The sequence below is a fragment of the Brassica napus genome, chromosome C7 (assembly GCF_020379485.1).
Source record: "Brassica napus cultivar Da-Ae chromosome C7, Da-Ae, whole genome shotgun sequence".
Lineage (NCBI taxonomy): Eukaryota > Viridiplantae > Streptophyta > Magnoliopsida > Brassicales > Brassicaceae > Brassica > Brassica napus.
In genome coordinates this window covers 12,717,383-12,737,782 of record NC_063450.1, presented here as the reverse complement: position 1 = coordinate 12,737,782, position 20,400 = coordinate 12,717,383, and the positions used below count along the sequence as shown (strand labels likewise).

General features: G+C 32.4%; 1 protein-coding gene across 1 annotated transcript; it reads left to right on the top strand.

Moving 5' to 3' along the window:
- The first annotated feature begins 4,729 nt into the window (after positions 1-4,729).
- LOC106407642 lies at positions 4,730-5,837 on the top strand. The gene is made up of 4 exons (XM_048763489.1): positions 4,730-4,875; positions 4,950-5,064; positions 5,135-5,284; positions 5,394-5,837. The coding sequence occupies exons 2-4, from the start codon at positions 4,957-4,959 to the stop codon at positions 5,646-5,648; spliced, it is 513 nt and encodes a 170-aa protein (XP_048619446.1). The 5' UTR covers positions 4,730-4,875; positions 4,950-4,956; the 3' UTR covers positions 5,649-5,837.
- The last annotated feature ends 14,563 nt before the right edge of the window (positions 5,838-20,400 follow it).

Below are 20,400 nucleotides of genomic sequence, written 5' to 3'. Positions count from 1 at the left end.
ATATTATTGTAAAGCTTATCGTATATACAAAAGTGACGTATTCTATGATTCCAAACATATGGTATGGCTTAAGTAACATATGTATGGTATGGCACAAGTAATATGTGATTCCATTGTAAAATGACACTAGATTTTGATCCGAGCAACCGCGCGGGTGTTTTTTTAAAATTAAATTGAGGAAATTGTAAGCTATGTCGGTTGAATATTTCGGTTTTGCATGGTGAAACAATCAAATTGATATGTTAGACAAGTAACTTGTAATTTGATAATTTTATACAAAGTAGAAAATTTTCTAGTGTTTTTGTTTGTAGAACATATTCACTTTTTTTAGAACATCTTCACTTTGTTTTTTATATATGACGTTTTAGAGAATTCTTTTGACTTCAAATTAGAGGACATTTTCAATTTTCAATGCAAGTTTATTCGTTTTTCCTTTTATATAACTTTTTATATTCTCTAGTTAGTGTTTTTATTGGTTGAATTATGATTAGGTGAATAGTTAATGATGTTTTTGGTTAGATAAAATAGAAACTAATTTTTTTCTTTAATTTGTGTGAACAAAGCTAAATTTCAAAGTAAGAAAAATGGAAATAGTGTCATTTGGTTGATTATATATATTAGTACATCTATATTTGTAAATACATTTGTTTCACAGACAAAATATGCTATATTTCTTTCTATTATATAGATTACAATTTATTTTATATGTCAAATGATTTTTCAATTTAGATTTAACGTTTGAACATCATTCTTGAGAATGGTATTAAATATATATTATTAAATATATTTAAATTTAGTTATATTATTATAAAAGAATTCCATTATATGTTTTTAGAATGGTATTAATTTGATAAAAAATGTTAATAATATTAAAGAACAATCACATGTTGTGATACTTTTTGACATCATCAAAATAATAACATTAATTATATGTTATGGTTGCATCACATAATATTAAAAATAATATACACGATCATATGTATATAATCATATATTATGATTGCATAACATATGAATTTTTTTTGTTAATGATGTGACCTACAAAATAGTTAATAGCCTACAAAATAATTATATATGCTGTTAACAGTTATTAGATTAATAGGTTATAATTTTTTTATTAAATCAGTTGGTATATTTAATTATATTTATTTTATTGGTTTTGAATACAGATTTTTAAATTTAGCATATATAAAGAGTAAAAAAATTTGAGATTCTCCTTAAAAATACTATATTGTTGATTTTATTAAGATATATATTTGTGATTATATCTATTATAAAACTAAATGATAGAATAACTAAATGTGATGATTTTTCTAAGAGATGGTCCAAAATAAAATATCACACATAAAAAAAAGTCATGACTTCTTTTTTAATAAATAAGATGTTCTATGATTTATGATTTATGTTTGCAGACATTTAGGGTATAGTTTGGGGTTTAGGGTATAAGTTTCAAGACCAAATTAATATATCATACAGTATATACTTTATATATGATAAATCATATGGTATGGTTTAAGTAACATATGTCGTTCGGATACACAAAATTTGATTGTTTCCAGTAATATGTGATTAATTCCATTGAAAAAGAGACATGTTTTATGCTTTATGGTTTATGGTTTATATTCGCAGAACTTTAGGGTTTATTTAGAGTTTAATGTATAGGTTTGAAGACCAAATTACCGTATAGGTTGCTATTTAATCACATGAGTAAAGCTTTTTCAAAAATAGAATACAAAAGAAATATATTCCTTTAAGGAATGCTATACACAAATATTCTTTTAATATATTTGAAATTTAGTTTAATATTATGTTTAAATTATCAAATCTATCTTCTCATGGAAAGTTCATCTTCTCAATATTTTCTATGTAATGAATCGGGATCCCTTATTAACTACTCGGATGTAAAACTTCCAAACGTCTGATGTATATTTTTATGTTCTTGATTTCTTAATATTACCTAAAATTCTCACACAATTTGCCTCTTCATTTCTTTATTCTATCATTCTTGTACTAATCATTCGTATCAAATGCAGATTAATGTTAACTACACTGAATACTAAACAATTAAGAAGACAATTGATAATAAAGTGAATACTCTTGCCGTCTAACATATTTCTCTTGATATTGATCATATTTTTGTGACCATGTTTTTTTTATTTGACATCTACGTTACCATGCTTTTAGTTGTCATTTTTACAGCTTTATATTTACCTATATTGTTATTTTCTAAGGTCTTTAAATTTCAATTATATACTCATGTATATTTTTAGTTATTATGTATATTTTTCTAATATATTTTCATATTAAATATGACTATCGGTATATTTATAATTTATACAGTTCCTTAATTTGGTAGAATATTTTCTAACAAATATTGGAAATCGAGTTGCTAAGATATTATTTACAATATTTAGTTTTCATTTTCCATTTGCCATAATTTTTTCAGGTATATAAGGTTGTTATTCATTCACTGATTACACATTTATCATGGAAGTTTTTTTTTCTTGAAGGGCTGAAATCCCAATCTTTGAATGTTTCACTAAGAGTCCAAATAGTACAAAAATGGACCGTGAAGAATAAAATGTTCGGTTATGATTGTCAAATCATACAGATGGATGAAAATGTGAGTATTGATCATGTAAGTGCAACAAATCTATAATCTATATTATTAAAACTGAATTACATTTGGGGATTGTTTGGCGACAGAAATAGCAATATAAATGAGAATTGTTTGGAAACATGAATAACAGTATAAAAAAAAGTATAGTGTCTTTTTATTAATTTAATCAATTATATTACCTTATCAATACATCACATCATTAATTTTGTTTTAGGCATCTCACATCATTAATTATATTTACCTTAACAATACATCAAATAATTAATTATATTACCTTAAAAGTAATAGTGTTGATTTTTATTTATTAGTTAATCAACATTAAATTTGTGCAAATTATAAAAATCAAAAATAGAAAATATCCGGGTTTTGCATATGGTTAATAGTTCGGTTTAACCTGTTTTGCTAAAACTTTTTTTAAATCTTAATCCAATCGGTTAAAAATTACGTAGCTAAATACAAAATTCAAAGGCATAGTTTATGTGAATAAAATAATAACTTAAATTTAAATCTATCTATTTATATAAAAGAGAGTTTGCTTTCTCCTGGTGAAGTCACCTCAGCATCCAGGTCACAAAGTTGAGCCTTAAGGAGCCGACACGTGTCAAATGATACAGTGCGTTTTGTTAATCGTGTGTGTGATTCGTATGGGCTTTAATTATATTTGGGCTTTGGATTAATTTTTGCGAGTACAGCCCGCTTATCATCTCCCCCTAGATGAAACGACATGTTTTCGTTTAGGGTTAAACCCGTGTTCTTCTGTCTCTCCAGAGCTCAAACGACAATAGAGATTCTTCCTGAATAGTAATTCTAGGGTTCCTCCTCTTTTCGAAGAACCGACTATGTTACCAACAATGGCGGTTCTGAAAAGAAGTGTGACTCGACGCTTTGTTAGTAATCTTCGCTTGGAGTATGTTCATGTCGTTTCAGTCTCGATCCTTCACCTCTGAAACCGTTACAAATCACCTTGATTCAACTTCATTGACCAATTAACTCTTCCTGCCCACTCCGACCAAGATCTCACATTCAATGAATCTTATTCATCTTTCACCTATAAAAAAATAAGCTCTCATCCTTTGAAAATCATCTTCACAATTCCAATAGCTTTCAATATTTCATTCTCATTATAATGGTTAAGCAGTTTGTTCTACTTGCTAACTTGATGTCTGGCCGATGTTCTTGCTCAGATTTTGGGAAGGAAGCCACAAATATAGAGGCGTGGAAATATTTGCTTGATATATAGTTTCAAGTCGATTTGATTTTGATTTTGATCTTTTGTAGGATGTTGGAAAAGCTGTGTATAAGAGCTATTCAAGAGGACTGATCATATTCTCTATGTAGACAAAACCATGAGAGGTATTGAATAAGTTATAGGTTTTTGACTATACTTCTACGTTTCTTCTTTTCCTTATGTTCTCATCAGATTTTTTTTGAAATGACAAACTTTGAAAAATGTATTCAGTTTCTTTTTCTCTTCATAAGCCAGGGGTTCATCCAGAAGGAATGAAACAACGATCCAAGCTTCTTTGCTCCTTTGGTTTCTCACTTTCCAGAGATCTCTCATGATCATAAAAACAACTATGCAACAGTAGATTCATTGGGCTCGAAGATTGCCCCTGTTGCTGTTGCCTGCCTTTACTCATTCACTTATTCTAATCTATCATTACTCTCTTGATTAAACGTGACTACATAATAGCTTCTTGAACACCCATTAATTTTTTTCCTTTCAGGCCGCCGGTTCTTAAATGCCACGTCGGGGACACATATATTTTTTGACAAAGAGACTAATGCAGGGGTGATTTTGTTTCTGAGTAAGTATTTGATGACTCTTAAGTTATTTCAACCACATTCAGTTTCTCATGTTCTTTATCCATAACATGCTCACACAATTATTTATCACTTAAGGCTGGTCTGGAGAAACACTGGAAACAACCCAGATCCTTCATTGCTGAGAGGATATGCCAAGGTTGAACCAATGAGCATATCTAAGCTGAATGAGTTCATCATCGCAGCAGAGCCTCAGGTTGTACAGAAATTTTTGTTTGTTCTACATTTTGATTGTCTAGATCATGAATGTGATTCTAACCATATTGCAATGTAGGAGATTGAATTTGTCCGCACAGGAAGGGTGACTGGAATCAAGATGGACAAAGGCTGGTGTTACGTTTCCTTCTCCAGGTGCGCAAGAAGCTCCAAAGAACTGACTCATCTTTTACTTGCGTGTCCTGCAACAACACAAGCGTTGTTGGAGTGCTCTGGTATATTGGATCATCTGTTCTTACCATTTTGAAAATTCCCACATACAATATGGTTTCATACAATTTGTTACAAGGTACCGGATGGAGATGAGCATTGCTGACGACACGGATGAGGGTCTATTTGTGGCTTTCGATGGAGAGATGAAGAAACTACATAACATGCACACCTATGAAGCTGGTCATTTAATGGTACGTAGCATCATCTAACCAGTTTCATATCTTATCACATATCTTTGCAACTAAAACGTTTAACTCATAGGCTGGAGAGGGAGTTAACGTAGAGGAGACTCAGCCACCTCCTTTTATTGCAGATATAGTTGGTAAGACATACAGATTTCAGGTCAGGGTAGACATGAACAACTTCACTGCCAACCATCAGACCTTCACTATCTCTCGCATGAACAAGCGTGTGACTGTCTGCCACTGACTGACTTTGTTGTCGACGTAAAATGCCACATTTAATTCATTCGGGTCCTTCCGTAGAATGCGAATAATTATATGTGTTTCTCTTTAATCAGGATGGTGACGATGATGACGGAGAAGACTTGCCTGGGAACACCTCATCCCTTCCTAATGTTGGCATCGAAGGTAACGAACGTGTGGAAACCTCATATGGAGGAACATCCTCCAGTGGTCCTGCCACCAAGAAGCCTCTCCTTTCAACAAGTGGTCAAGAAGGCACGAAAAGCTTAAGTGAACATGATGGAGTTTCTAGAGTCAGTTTTCCTCTTTCAATAATGCTTAGGCATCAATGTTGGTTTTTTAAAATTTGAATTCTCGAGTCAGATTTCCTCTTTGAATAATGCTTAGGCATCAATGTTTTTTTTTTTTTTTAATTTTCTCCTCATCTGGAGTTTGCTACGCTTTTTCTTAGCTATCGTGAAAATGGTTTTGAGTTGAAAGCATAACTCTGAGTTTAAAACCGAAGAATACAAATATATAAAACTCTGCGTTTGGTTGTAGATACATTTCATAATAAGCCAACAACGAGCAATAAAGCATAATTAAATAACCAATGCCACAAGATTGAAAAATACGCTTATTCGTTCTACAATTTATAAAGCCCTTCAAATACATATGTTGAGTTTAAGAACCCACCACAATACCCAAGTAATTACTACACAATCAGAAGACGACATGATTATTAAAACTTCCACTTCTTAGATTGGTTTTGAAATTAGGTCCACTTGGATATTATAAATTTATGTGCGGGGTTCGAGTTGGTTCCTCCTGGATTTGAATGATTTTGATTCTAATGTGTAGGAACATAAAAATATCCAAATAACCAATGCATCTGAAACGGGTTTGAATATTTATACCAAAAATAATATTATTACCCGATTCAATCCGGGTCTTTTGAATACAATTAGTTATATGGCGACACATCTAAAATATATACAACTAATCATGAAAAACGAATATCAATGTATAAGAACGTAGAAATCAATACCCGTGCGGGTGTGGGTCAAGCTCTAGTTTATATTATGTCTTATACTAATATGCTACTCATATGATTTGTTCTTATAAGGTCAGATGATTCAAGCAATTGTGAAAAATTCTTTAATGCCAAATTTCTATTGTATGTGTAATAAGCATTGCTGGATTAGAATATTTAATTTCAATGTAGTATTTTCTACTAGCATTACGAAAATAATTTGTCATAAACATCATATTGTTTTGCTGCTACTACTTGTGTTGAAGTCATATTTCCAGAGTAGATATCCGAGCTATTCTCATTCGTAAGATATGGTGAGTTAAACATGAGATTAATTCATCCCACATTTTTAGTCGGTTATATTTTGTTCAAACTATCACTTATATTCTGTTTCAATATACTGTTTTAGATTCTTACTCTTCATAAATTCCCTATAAAATATTTTAGGAGCTATTATATCAATCGAAAAGTTGGAGTGGGGATACAACCATAACAAAAGAGCTGAAAACCTCAAACCTGTCAGATCTATATCGTTAACCTTAGTTAATATTTAGTGTGTATGCCTTTTAATTATTATATTTATTATGATACTGATGATATTGCTTATTCATTTAAATACCCTAATTTCAGCATCGTCCGAGTGAGTTTTGTTGCGTATGAGAAAATAGCTGAATATGTCGATACTTGTCTTCTGTCCAGTGCCAAAAGAGTTTATGTATCCACTCTGATTTCCAGACCTCTGATTCTAAAAAACTGAACCACTAATGAAGTTCACATCCTCCTTTCCATCTATGTCACTGTCAACATCTACAGCTTCTACATCCTCTGCAAAGTTGACTTGCTTCTTGAGAAGCTTGTGAACACTATCCAGCTTAGTCTTAACATCGTCCGGTTGCTCCTTTCCTAGGGTAGTGGCCAATTTTTTTTCTCTCGAAATCAGTGTTATTGGTGCTGTTGCTGGACGCCAAGTTCTCAATAAGTCTCACAGCCTCTTCTGGATTCCTAGTGTTGAAGTTTCCATCACTAGCTGAGTCTAGAGCCATCAGATATGCCATCGCGATGCCTCTGAAGAAAGTGTTGAGCAGCTGCACTTCATTGAATCCATGGTATGGACAGTCTCTCTGATATGACTTGAATCTGATCCAGGAGCTTCTGAATGACTCTGTAGGCTCCTGTGTGAATGTAGCAATCTTGCTCCTCAAAACTTCAGCGTGTGCCTCATCAAAGAAATTTTATAGAAATGTGTTCTTGATGTCGGCCCAGGATATAAGAGATCCTCGCTGTAAATGCTTAAGCCAGTGCGAAGCTTCTTCAGCAAGTGAGTACTTGAAGAGCTTGCAAAAGAGGTAGTCCTAAAGGACTCCATTGGCTTTAATAGCATAAACTAGATCCTCGAACCTTGCCAGATGGTCTATAGGATGCTCGTGTGATAACCCACAGTAGGGTGTCTGTCCCACGAGTGTAAAATACAGAGGCTTCAACTCAAAGTCTTGCCTCTAAATGACTGGAGGACGGATGACAGATATGTTCTCATAGTACTGATCTAGCCTGTTGTAATCAGCTAATGACCTCGGTCTAGCAGCCTCGTCTACAACTTGAGCAGCTGTAATATCAACATCAGTATCATGGATTACAGCCCCCTGGTCATCTATCTTCTGACCTGCTGCATTACGCAGATGACCCTCCTGGTCCTGCATGTTTCCAGCCGCATCCTGAATTAGAACTATAGTCGAAACCATGTCTCGCGGCTCAGTGTCGATCGATGTCCGAGGTGGAATGTCGATCGATGTCGGGTGGGTATGGGCGGTCGAAGGAAGAGTAGTCTCGGTCGACGGGAAGGCAAGTGTCGGTCGACAAACTGGTGCGATTGTCAATCGATGCAGTGCGTTTTTCTCTGCGGATTGAGCGTTCTAAGTGTGCAGGATCTGAAAAGAGCAGTGTTTGTTTCTTGTTGCTTCTGGTACTGCTAGGCATGCACCTAAAAAGACGAAATTTTTTTATCAGCTTTTGCAAGTAACAAAAACCTATACTAAACCTAACTATATTTGATCTAATGGCTATCGAAGCTCCCCGGCAATGACGCTAAATGTGATATCACTCAAATTACCTTATAAGTGATTTGTACTCTCTCAAATAAGAGGTCGAGTTGCAGTACTTAGGGATCAAATTCACGGGGAGCTAAGGCACACAATAGATCTACTAGTTATGTGGTTAAGCTAGGCAAACTTGTTTAAATGTAAATAGCAAGGTTGCGAACAAGTAATTGTTTGATTGATTGATTGGGGTTTTAAGACATATATGGAAAGCGTTAGACTTAGGATTTTTATTTAGACAATTAGGATTATAGAGATATAGATACTAAGCATGTAATGGATATTCTAGAACTTGAACAATAAGAATATTCGATCAAATTCTGTATTTTTAGACTATCTATCGCATGATCTAGGACCTCAGTTGTTGCTTGTTAGTCCTCAGAAAGTGTCGATCGATTCCAACAACGGGGTCTCGATCGATACACCTTTCAGCCCGTCGATCGATACAACTAATGAGTTGTCGATCGATGAACCTTCCAGGGAGCGTTAACGCACGGGTTTGACGTGTTCACTAGGTTTAACTAAATCAGCTTCCACTTGTTTTTAGCAATCCTAGCACAATCTAAACTAATTCAGATAGAGAACCAAGCTTCAGCTTACGCTCTAATATCTATAGGCAAAGTCCTAGTTAGCTACTCTAGAACACAAGCGTTAAGAACAGTTTAATTGATGAATATCCTAATACTTAGAAATTCTATATTTTGGGCTAATCCCTCATGAATATCTGAACCCTAAATCTGACAAGGAGAACTACTCAGACATAGCTAAGCAATTCATCACAAAAAGATTTGAAAACCGTATAAATAGAATAGAATAGAAAACTGGAGTTCCAATCACAACTCTCTAAAGGATTTCTTGGATCTTTTCTCTAAACCTAAGACTCTAAGTATTTTTCTGTATGAAAGTAAGAAAGCGTGTGTTACCTAGAACAACGGCATAGCGCATAAATATAAGGTTAAAACTCCTCAGGGTAATCTGGTAATTCTTGTTGGACTTGGGCTTAAAGTCGGCTGGAACCAATCTGGCGTTTGCGCGCTTCGCCGCCGATCGACAACACAGAGTGTGTGTCGATCGATTATTATCCTCGATTGTCGATCGCTAGGCTGGTCGATGGTCAGCTACGGGTCTTTATCATTTTATCTTCAAAATGTACCAAACTCACCACTTTCTTCCAAATCACTCCAAAACCTGAAAACATACTAAAAAGACTCCAAAACAACAATAATGTATTTTAAAACACCTATATACCATGACTAAAAGTAGATAAAATCCATGGGATATCAGTAGGCGAGGAAGGCTTAAGAACCGAACAATATTCTTCGTTTTTTCTTTTATTAACAAAACAATTTTGAATATATGTGTCTCTTTGCTATTCATAAAAAAAATCAACACTTAAATAAATCATTACTTCCGATTTATGGCAAAAATATGCAATACTTAGGCTATAATATATAGCAAACTTTGATTTAAATTGCTATCCAAGTAATACGGAGTAATAATATATCTTACACTTTAAAAACAAATTATTATGTTGGATCACGATATAAATCAACCTTGAGCCATTTAAAGAAAGTCTCATTTAATGAGATCGTTAAGTATTAATTTAATGACTATCACTGAGTATTAAGTTTATCATATCATATACATTTTTGTTTGGGTGAATATAAGTTTTTCTAACAATTGTATTTTGGACTTACTAATTTTTTAATTGATTCTTATGCTGCCACGTAAGCCAAATTGACATCATAATTAAATGTCACCTAATCAATATTTTTTTAATTAATACAAACTTAATGTTACAATTTTAAAATGTTTCTATATTAATATATAGATGATATTTCTCTTTGCCTCATAAGATCTACAAATTTAATAATGAGCACACTTATCAAATTAGCGTACTTATTGGAATTTAACGAATTTTGGGCTTGCAGATTTTTTTTATCTAGCTAGCAGTTTACGTATTTAATCTAATACTAGATGTTTGCCCGCAATTTTGCATATTAGTTATATTATATAAATAAATATATATTATCTTTACACTGTTATAATTTTTGAATAATGATTTGAAATTTAAAATTTTAATTTTTAATTTCAAATATTTGGATAATCAAAAATTTCAGTATATATTTGAGAAGATATGTGAGATTTTGCAGAAAATAATATTAGAATTAATTCAGATAATTGGTTGTAGAATTACTTTATATTTTAGTTTAACACATGAAAAACCAGAAAATACTCTAGCTCTAAAGAAAGAAAAAAAAATGTGTTTTTTTGTGTAATTCCAATATGACCAATACAATGATCGGAGACTTTTATCATAAAAGATCTTTTGTAAACGGTTTTGTGTGGGCTTTAAAAATATAAAAGTTATAATAATTCCTTACCTAAAAATATAATTCTTTTATATAATAATATATAACCATTAAATTTATTTCTATAGAAATGATAAAGTATTTTATTTAATTATATATAACTAACTGGTAAAAATAAACAAAATGATAAAACATATATGTATTTTCTCTAATTCTACAATTAGTTACGATAAATCATTATTTGTAATATCATTTGTGTTATTTGGTAATTTGTATTAATTAATTCTATAATTACCTTTTATTTTTAGATCTGATTAAAATAATAACTAATAAATGTTAACAACCAATCAAATTATAACTATTTTTTTAAAACTTAACCTATTAAAGACACATAATTAAAAGTCAATTAAGTGGTTTCTCAATTAATATAAAGTAGGATTTATCTCTTTAAAACTAAGGATAATTTTTGTTAAGGGAAACATAAAAATATGTATTAGGAAAATGGTAGTTTAAGCAGTTTTTCTCATTTTTTTTTCCAAATCACACTTTCTCACTCATTTTTTTAATTTAGCGTTTAACATAAAACTCAAATGGATTAAACAAACAAATTCTTTCTTAAATTATCTCTGATCATCACCCTATTTTATCAAACACTAACTCATTCAATCAAATATTTTTAATTAAAACTAATCATAGTGTACATATCTTTTAAAATTATTGTTTTCGTTTATTTTAAATTAAATTAAAACATACGTATATTAATTAAATGGATTCTTTCAAAAATGACTCAAAATTTCAAGTCAAACACAAAAATAACCTATGTTTTTTTGAAACTTTGTTTTGTCCTATTCACCCTAGAAGTTCTAGTTATTCACGAAAATACCATTATTATTTTTTTCCGAAAATAATGCTTTTACGTTACCATCCTCATCTTCACCAAATATTTACAACTTTGCCATTAACATCAATACCTCAACCACCCTGAACTACCAAATTAAGAGTGTTAATGCCCTAAAGTTTCGATTTTTTCTCATCCTTTCTCATTTTCTATCCACACAAACCACATATTTTACTTTTGTCTCAAAGTTCATCAAAAAAACTGAAGATTTTGATTACAAATTATGTAAAGTTCATAAGCTCACATTCTTGGTGATTAACGAGTATGTAGCTGTTCTGGTGAAGTTCTGAGTGATTGGAGAAATCACGCAAGCCATCTCACGAGTTCAAGGTATGAAAGCGCGAACCACATTTTATTTTTCAGATCTGTTCGACAAAAAGTCTTCTAACTTTTCTTTGTAAACAAAAAATTTCGAAATTCCCAGAGAAGACTTCTCGAATAAACAGGTTACTTTTAAATTTGACCGAAGTTGGTCAGAAATTTTAATTTTTGTAGAAGACTTCTAAGGAAATCTTCCTGGAGAAAACTTTTACAGAAATCTTCTGAAAGTCTCCCTAAATCTTCTCAATGCCGGAAGATGTCTGCACGGTTTACTTTTGCAATTGAAAAATAATAGTAAAACATTTAATATTAATGAGAAGACTTCTAGAGAAGTCATCTGACGGAAGACTTCTAGAGAAGTCATCTGACGGAAGACTTCTAGAGAAGTCATCTGACGGAAGACTTCTAAAGAGGTATTTTCTCGAAAAGTCAAATATAGTCAATTACAAAAGTAACCCAGCAGACTTCTTGCGACATAGAGAAGACTTCCGGAAAACTTAGAGAAGACTTCTTTTGAAGTCACTTTTGGCAAATCCCCCTTAATTAAATCTGATTAACTAATAAGAAAAAAATAATATATCAATTTTTAAATAACCAAATGTCGTTATTTTAGGCATGTATACTTAATATTAATGTGAGATACAATATTATATGAAATAAAATGTTTTTATTTGTATAATTTTTGCTAATATTTTATTATCGTACATTTTAAAAGTTTATTATAGTGTAAAAAATACATCTCATTAATTTTTAAATAATTTTTCTTAATTTACATTATATTTTTCATCTTTGACTATAACAATTGTAGAGATGGTCATTTTTATTGAACTTCCTTACTAAATTTATCTTAACATTTTAAAAACACATAAAACTAATTAGTTCACATTTATAGTAACACAAAAAGTACATGTACCTCGACAAACAAATAAAAATTAAATATTTAAGAATATAAAAATACCAAGAACACAACAAACATATTTTATTATTCTTCCCTCTTGTTCTTTTATTTATGTTTGATTTTTTTCCTATTAAAAATAAGCATGCTAATTTTATTATAATCTAAGTTATATGAGTTATATTAATAGAGTATTAACTCTAGAAAAATCCTGTGAAATATACTTTGATTAATATAATTAAATGACTTACCATATAATAAATTAAATGAATTACCAAATAATATAATTTTAAATGACTTACCATATAATAATGTTAATTTATCTGTTTATATTAATAGATAAATTAAATAAAAAATTTATTGATTAATATACGTTTAAATAACATACCATATAATTTTTATGTTTTAAAATATATGATAACGCATATATGATATCACATTGTTATTGGAAAATGATTGAAATTTTTTAGAATTATATATTTGACAGTTTTGCATTCATTTGACACATTTTATACTATATATATAGTGAATGAGTGAATTTAATTAATATTATTAAGTTTAGATTAATTATTTTTCTAAAATCTATGATTTATTTTATTCACTACTAATATAAACATAATAAAAACCGTTTTTATAATTGTTTCTATAGTATCATATATAATTATATTTAATCAATTTATATAATGTAATCTAGATATTTAATTATTTCTATAAACAAATTATGTTAATTCATCTATATTTAAGATGCTTAATTGTATGTTTGAAAATATAGATTAGATTAGGTAATTCTATGAATAGTTTCTTTTTAAAAACTTTAATTAAATAAATGAAAAATGAAAAACCATCAACCAATCAAATTATAACAATTAATTGGAGAACTTTTCTGTGAGCGACACGTCAGCATAGATCACTAAAGTGATTTCTCAATTAATATATAGGAGGATAAATGGATATATTTTGGGTATTAACTATATTTTGCCCAAGGCTACAAGTGAAGCCCAACATTAAAAATGATATATTTGAGTATTTATAATGGGGAATTTTTTTCTATAGAATTCTCAAATTGTAGATACCTAAAAAAAACGGAAAATCTAATTCAAAATATCTTAAATATAATTGAGTGTACAACAGAATTTTGAAAGAAATTTCCTTCAATTTTAATAATGTTTAGAAATAAAAGGTATTTTAAATTCAATATAATTTTATAAAACTGATAAATAATAAAACAATTTATTTCTTATTTTGGCATTATAATGAAAAATTTAATAATTATTCAAATATTGGTTGGTCTGGATAACACTGACATTCAGTTTATTATTTTTGTTAAGAAACAAAAATTATTTTACCATGACAAAAAGATTTTTAAAATGTAATCATTTATATATTTATTTACCCTTTGAAGCCAAAATCTCAATATTTATTAATATGAAACCCGCGCGTTAAAAATTACCCGAGTGATATTAACCTTTTTTAACCTTTTCTTACTACCCTGTTTTTGTAAGTAGTTGCGAGATTTCTAAGGTTCTAGACTTTGATCCGCACAACTTCGAAGATGTTGGTTTTATTTTTTATGTTTCTGGTTGTTCATATGCAAGAAGAAGAATTCTAAGGTTCTCAAAGTTCTTTCTAAGAACTTGAACATGTTCTCAACAAGAAAATATCGGCAAGAGTTACTCAACGTTGAAAACTAATGATCTCTTATGTAACTTGACTATATTAAGTGGTGGATATTGATTGAATTTTGAATTAAGCAAACATAGATTCTGGTTAAGCAATTGGGTCAGCTGAAAGCAAAGAAGAAACTATTGTACAAACAGAGGAAATCAGAAAGACAAAATCTAAAGCCATGAAGATTGTGACTGAATGGGACTGAATCAAATGACAGTGATTGTGGCATAGGAAAAGTTGTTGACATGAGCTCTTTCGGATATAAGAATACACTGTTTCTTGAGTTTTTGCAGCCAGAATTTGGAGTAGAAACCCTTCCTAGAATCTAAGAGACTGATTTCTATTAAGATTGGAGAATATGCAAGATCTTCCAAGAACACCAATGAAACATTGAAGCTTGCTGCTGTCAGCTGCTGCATCGGCACCCTTTTGCTCAATTTGTTAAATCTGGCCAGATATTGAAGATTGTAAAAGCAGTTTCTATTGTTCGATTGCCATTGAAAAGAGTAGAAGTTTGTATTGGGAAAAAAGTGCAAGAAGTAAGGAAGATCTATGTTATTGGATAAGTTTAAAAGGCAATGACAATCAGTCATGGAAGGGTCTGCTGTGGGTTGCAAGTGCTTGGGGAAGTAATGAGATGGTCAAAACGTTAAAGTCCTAACTTCAAAACACATCATTCAATATACAGTCAATATCATAAACCAAATAATTATTTCAAAAGTTTCTACGCATTCGAAGCTTTCAATCTTCATTTTCATCGTTACAATGTTTCGTATACCTATTGTCATGTAGAAAAATATGCTTCCACGTTCACGTTATTATTGCCGAAGAATATATTTTTCTCCTTTTTCTTCTTTCTTTTTATCAGCCAATCTCTGACTTTATGGATACCTTTTCCTTTCCGCCTATTTATTTGCTTGGCATAGTATTTAGTCATTAATAAATCTTTTAGAAGCAATAAAAATAATACAAAAGGTTAGAGAGACGAGCAGTCGGAGAAATGGTTTCCAAATAGTTTCTCGCCTTCACCTCTTGATCCGTCGTCTACTGCTACTCTGTTAGTAATATGTAACTATTATTCTACTTCGCGTTGTAAGTTACTTATAATCGCAACACTGGACTGTTATGGGAAAGCGAAGTAAATACGCCTACAGAAGAACTGTGAGTTAGGTTTTTATTGGAAAAAAAAATCTTTTGTGCAAAAAAATGAAAATTACATAAAAGGTTCATATTTTTGTTGACACCAAAAGAAGATTAAATAAATAAGTGTCAAACATAGAATCAATGATTGAAAAAAGACTCCCAGGTTCATATCCTTGATGACATCCAGGAACATCAGTCTACTAAATTTTTTATCTCTTATAAAATTTTAAAAGTTTCATATGGGCTGTGATTTGCGATTAATAAATGGTTTGTCTTCACCCGAAATAAGATTTAAATTGTGAAATAAACACTACACAAAAAAAAAAACTTCTTTACCCCAAAAGTCTTACGCAAAAGAATACGCATCAAAAAAGGATGCTTTAGACTTATCTACTCTAATATTCTTTTTTGGGAAAAAACAAATGTTAATCTATTTATAGTACTTTTAAATAAATTTCACATCAGTTATATAAAACATAAAGTAAATACTAAAATGATATAATGCAGTAAATTGTGTGTTTTTAATAAATACTTTAGTTCTATTATTTCTTTCCAATCAAAATATGATTCATTTTGTATAACGATTATTCTTTTATGATTTTGTAGTTATCTATAACGACATAAAAATGGTATAAAAAACCACGTCATCTGTCACACATTTTACGTATTTGCAACAATTTTGAAGTACAAGCTCCTAAAATTTTATATAAAACGATTTTCACTTAAGTAATATTCTATCAAAATATATAATTAAACTATTATTTTTTTCTACTTAATCTCAATTAAAACCTATTTCTCCACTATTTATAAACCCTCACACAAAAAGATATAATGGTATTTGAAAACTCAATTTCATTATCTTTTAATGGATTTCGAGTGATTTATGTATTTTATAATGTTATAATACATATAGCACTATAAAAATCTGACAACTGATTAAATCAGCAACAATACTAAGAATTCTGTCATCTTTAATTATATAATTGGAATTTGGTGTAGCCAACATAATCATACTTATACTCAACTTAACATAAAAGAAAATTTACACAAAAATGTATTTTTTTATAAAAATCGATACATCAAATCATTCGCATAGCACAGACCTCCACTAGTTTTTTTTTTGGCAACAAACGGCTATTCTATTATTCAAGCTTGAGGTGGTCTGGGTAACCAGACCTGAATAGAACAACCAATAAAACAAAGAGATCTATGAAAATAATGAGCATTCTTAGCTAGCGAATCCGCAATTTCATTTTGCGTCTTAGGAAGTAGCTGATCTTGAAGTCCGAAAACACATCTGAAGAATTTGAATGACCTCCAGCTCAGTTGAGAATTTTGGCCAAGCTTGTGAGTTTGTTATCATTGCAATCAGGTCCTTGCAATCTGTCACAAATCTCTGACAGGTCGAATGCTGTAGCATGCTCTCCATTGCCCATTTTAGCGCTTCCAGATCCGAGTGTAATGCTTTCTCACGCCTCCTTAAGTTCCGTGTCCCCATAAGTTGGATCTTCCCCATGCTATCTTTCCAAACCCATCCAATTCCACTAAATTGATCCGTGGAGGTCCATGAACCATCCACCATACAAATATTACCCAAGCTTAAGGCATGTGTTTCTTCAACAGTATGTTCCTGTGGAGGAACAAGTATAGTATCCTTCGCATTGTACCAAGCTTGGCATTCACTCTCTGCATACATAACTAGTTCCAATGGGTCATTGTTTATACCTCTGAATAGCTTATCATTCCTAACCTTCCAAATATACCAGATTATCCAAGGATAAGAGTCTCTATCATTTCTGGCTTCATAATACTACTCTTCCTCCAAAAAGATAGTCCATATTGGCGTATATACTCGATATAGGGAATGTTTGAGAGCTTGACGGTGTTGATGATAATGCCCATGCTTGTAAAGCCGGTGGGCATTCGAAGATCGCATGAGTAACAGTTTCTTCTGGCTCTCCACATCTTGGACAATAGTTATCACATCACATATTGCGGCGTACCAGATTCTTTGTTACTGCTACATGTCCTGAAATTAATTGCCATATAAGATGACAAATCTTTTGTTGTGCATTCACTTTCCAAGCAAAGGCTTGAAATTTGGTTAAACTGGGCTGTAGAAACTTCTATTTCCTCGCCAGCTATCATCACATTTGTAGCAACCCAATATCTAGACTTGATTGTAGCTCCAGCAAAATATATCACGTCGATGAGTAGAGCTTATGGCCAAACTCTGAATCATTGGTATGTCCTCTTGATCTACATATTGTTCCAGTAGTCCACTCATTTGATTCAAAATTAATAAGACTGTTGACGGTCATCTTTGGATGTACTACTGGGGTCCGGGGGCGAGCCGGCCTTGCTAGCGTTGAGGGAATCCATGGATCCTGCCACACATTAATTTCATATACTGAATGCACTTTGTTTCTGATACCCAAAAAAGTAATAGCGTCCTCGCGGCTATAATACTCGTCGACACATAAGATGGGTATCCACTGTGCTAATTCGCAAAGGCGAACTCATGCGATAATATTTTCCCCGAAGAACTCTCGCCACTAATGTATCTGGAAATTGAATAAGACGGCAAAGCTGCTTCGCTAAAAGAGCTAGGTTGAATTCATGGATCATCTGGAAACCAATTCCTCCCTCCTCTCGAGCTGCGCACATTTTTTCCCATTAGCCCAATGAATTCTTCGTTTTGGTGGATTTGAGCTCCACCATAATTGTGCAATGGCACTTGCAAGGTTCTCACATATCTCCAAAGGAAGCAAGAAGCTGGACATGACATAAGTCGGAAGAGCTAGCAAGATAGATTTAACTAAAACTTCTTTTCCTTCCTTTGATAGCCATGTACCAGTCCAACCATTCACTCTGTGTAATATTTTTTCTTTTTAGAAAACAAATAGCTTACACTTGGATCCACTAATATCCTCTAGGATTCCTAAGTAGGAGCCCATTCCACCTTCGTTTTGTAAAAATAGATATGAGGCTAGAAACGTATTAATTGAAAATAAAATGGTATTAAAAGATTAAAAAGACTAAAAGAACGAGCGTCTAATTGATAAATTTTTCTAGAACTAAATCACCAGAAGTCCCTTATTTTAAAAGTACCAGAACCAATACAACCCTATACAAGGGGAATTCACCCCAATCAAACTCCACCGAAAAGGAATAACAGCTTGTGAAAACCTTAATAAAAAAAGGCCGCCAACCAACCAAGATGACCACAAGCAACATATGATTGAGGTAAATTCTCTTAGATAGCGCTTTTAGCAATCAAGAAGATAGGGAGGTTTGCCTTTCTAGCGATCAACTCTAACTTCCAAAGACCAAGAGAACTCAACTACCCGATGATCCTTCGAGAGATCCATCTAAACGATGGCCAAGCAGGAGGCCTAATAACTGCACCCAACAGATCCAATGCTTCCACTGTGAATATAACCTTATTCTTTCGCAAGCTACACATGCTCTCAATAGCCTAAATCCACCCAGATGTGTTAGCATCGATCCCTGATTGGACATTAGGAAAGGATGATCAACTATGTAAAAGCACCATTCCATTCCAATCTCTCAGTATCCAAGCCACACCAGCAATGAGGGAGTTTCTACACCAATGGATTTCAATATCACATTTTAACTGTTCCTCTGCATTTGATAGGTGATTAGTATCTTCACACGGGTTTGCCACCATTTGAGCCTGAACCAATCTCTCCGATCATCAAACGCTTTGTTCACCATATCGATGGCTTCATAAATCTTTCCTTCAAAAATAAAGCCATTTCTGTTTTTCCAAATTCTCCAAAGAATCCACGGGAAGGCCTTGTAGTTTTCATGTTCCACTCTTCTACCTTCCCCCAGCTTTAGGAGATGATTGATGTTTTGGAAGATGGATTTCGGGTGACAGCCTCCACACTGTAGAGGGACATTAGCTTCAGCCCAGACACGTCTAGCAAGATGACAAGAGAACAAGATGTGATTAGCAGTGTCCGGTTCCTCCCCACACAATTGGGACCTCTCATCAACCTTCATTCCTCACAATACCCTCTGCCACACGAAGAGCATTGGAGAGGCATTTCCACAAGAAAACCCTTTAGCTTCAGAGGGATTTTAAGAAACCAACACTTTTCCTTCAACGGATTCAGCGATAGGAGGGCTTCTGCCTCAGTCCTAACCAATGATTTGGCCGAAGAAGACCCTAACCAGTACCCTGATTTGGCTGAATAAGCTCTGCTCTTGTTGTACTTCCAGACACTGAAATCCTCTGACTCTTGAGCAACCTTCATCTTTAAAATCAGTGATACATCTTCTGGGTAGAAGAGCTCATTCAGGACCTCGGTGTCCCACTCTCCTGTCTGGTGATTTAACAAGGAGGAGACACGCATGTCGATGTCATTAAGTTGGTTCTTCATCAGTGGAGCTCTCAATCGCACACCATCGTCTATCTAAGTTGAGGCCCAAACAAATGTTTTCGTGCCATTGCTAATCATTTTCTTTAGACCTTTGTCCAGTAGTTCCCAAAGAGGATACTCCTCCATCCAAAAGATGGTCTTTGCCCAATTCTAGCATCTTCAAACTCCTTCTCCTCATAGTACCTATTTTTTTGGAACTTGGCCATGAGGCAGCTAGGGTCATTCAAAAGTCTCCACGCTTGTTTGGCTAACAAGGCTTGGTTAAAGATATGGATATGGATATCCTTGAAACTCACACCTCCCAATCGCTTCGGTAGGCACATCTGTTCCCAATTGACGCAATGAATTTTC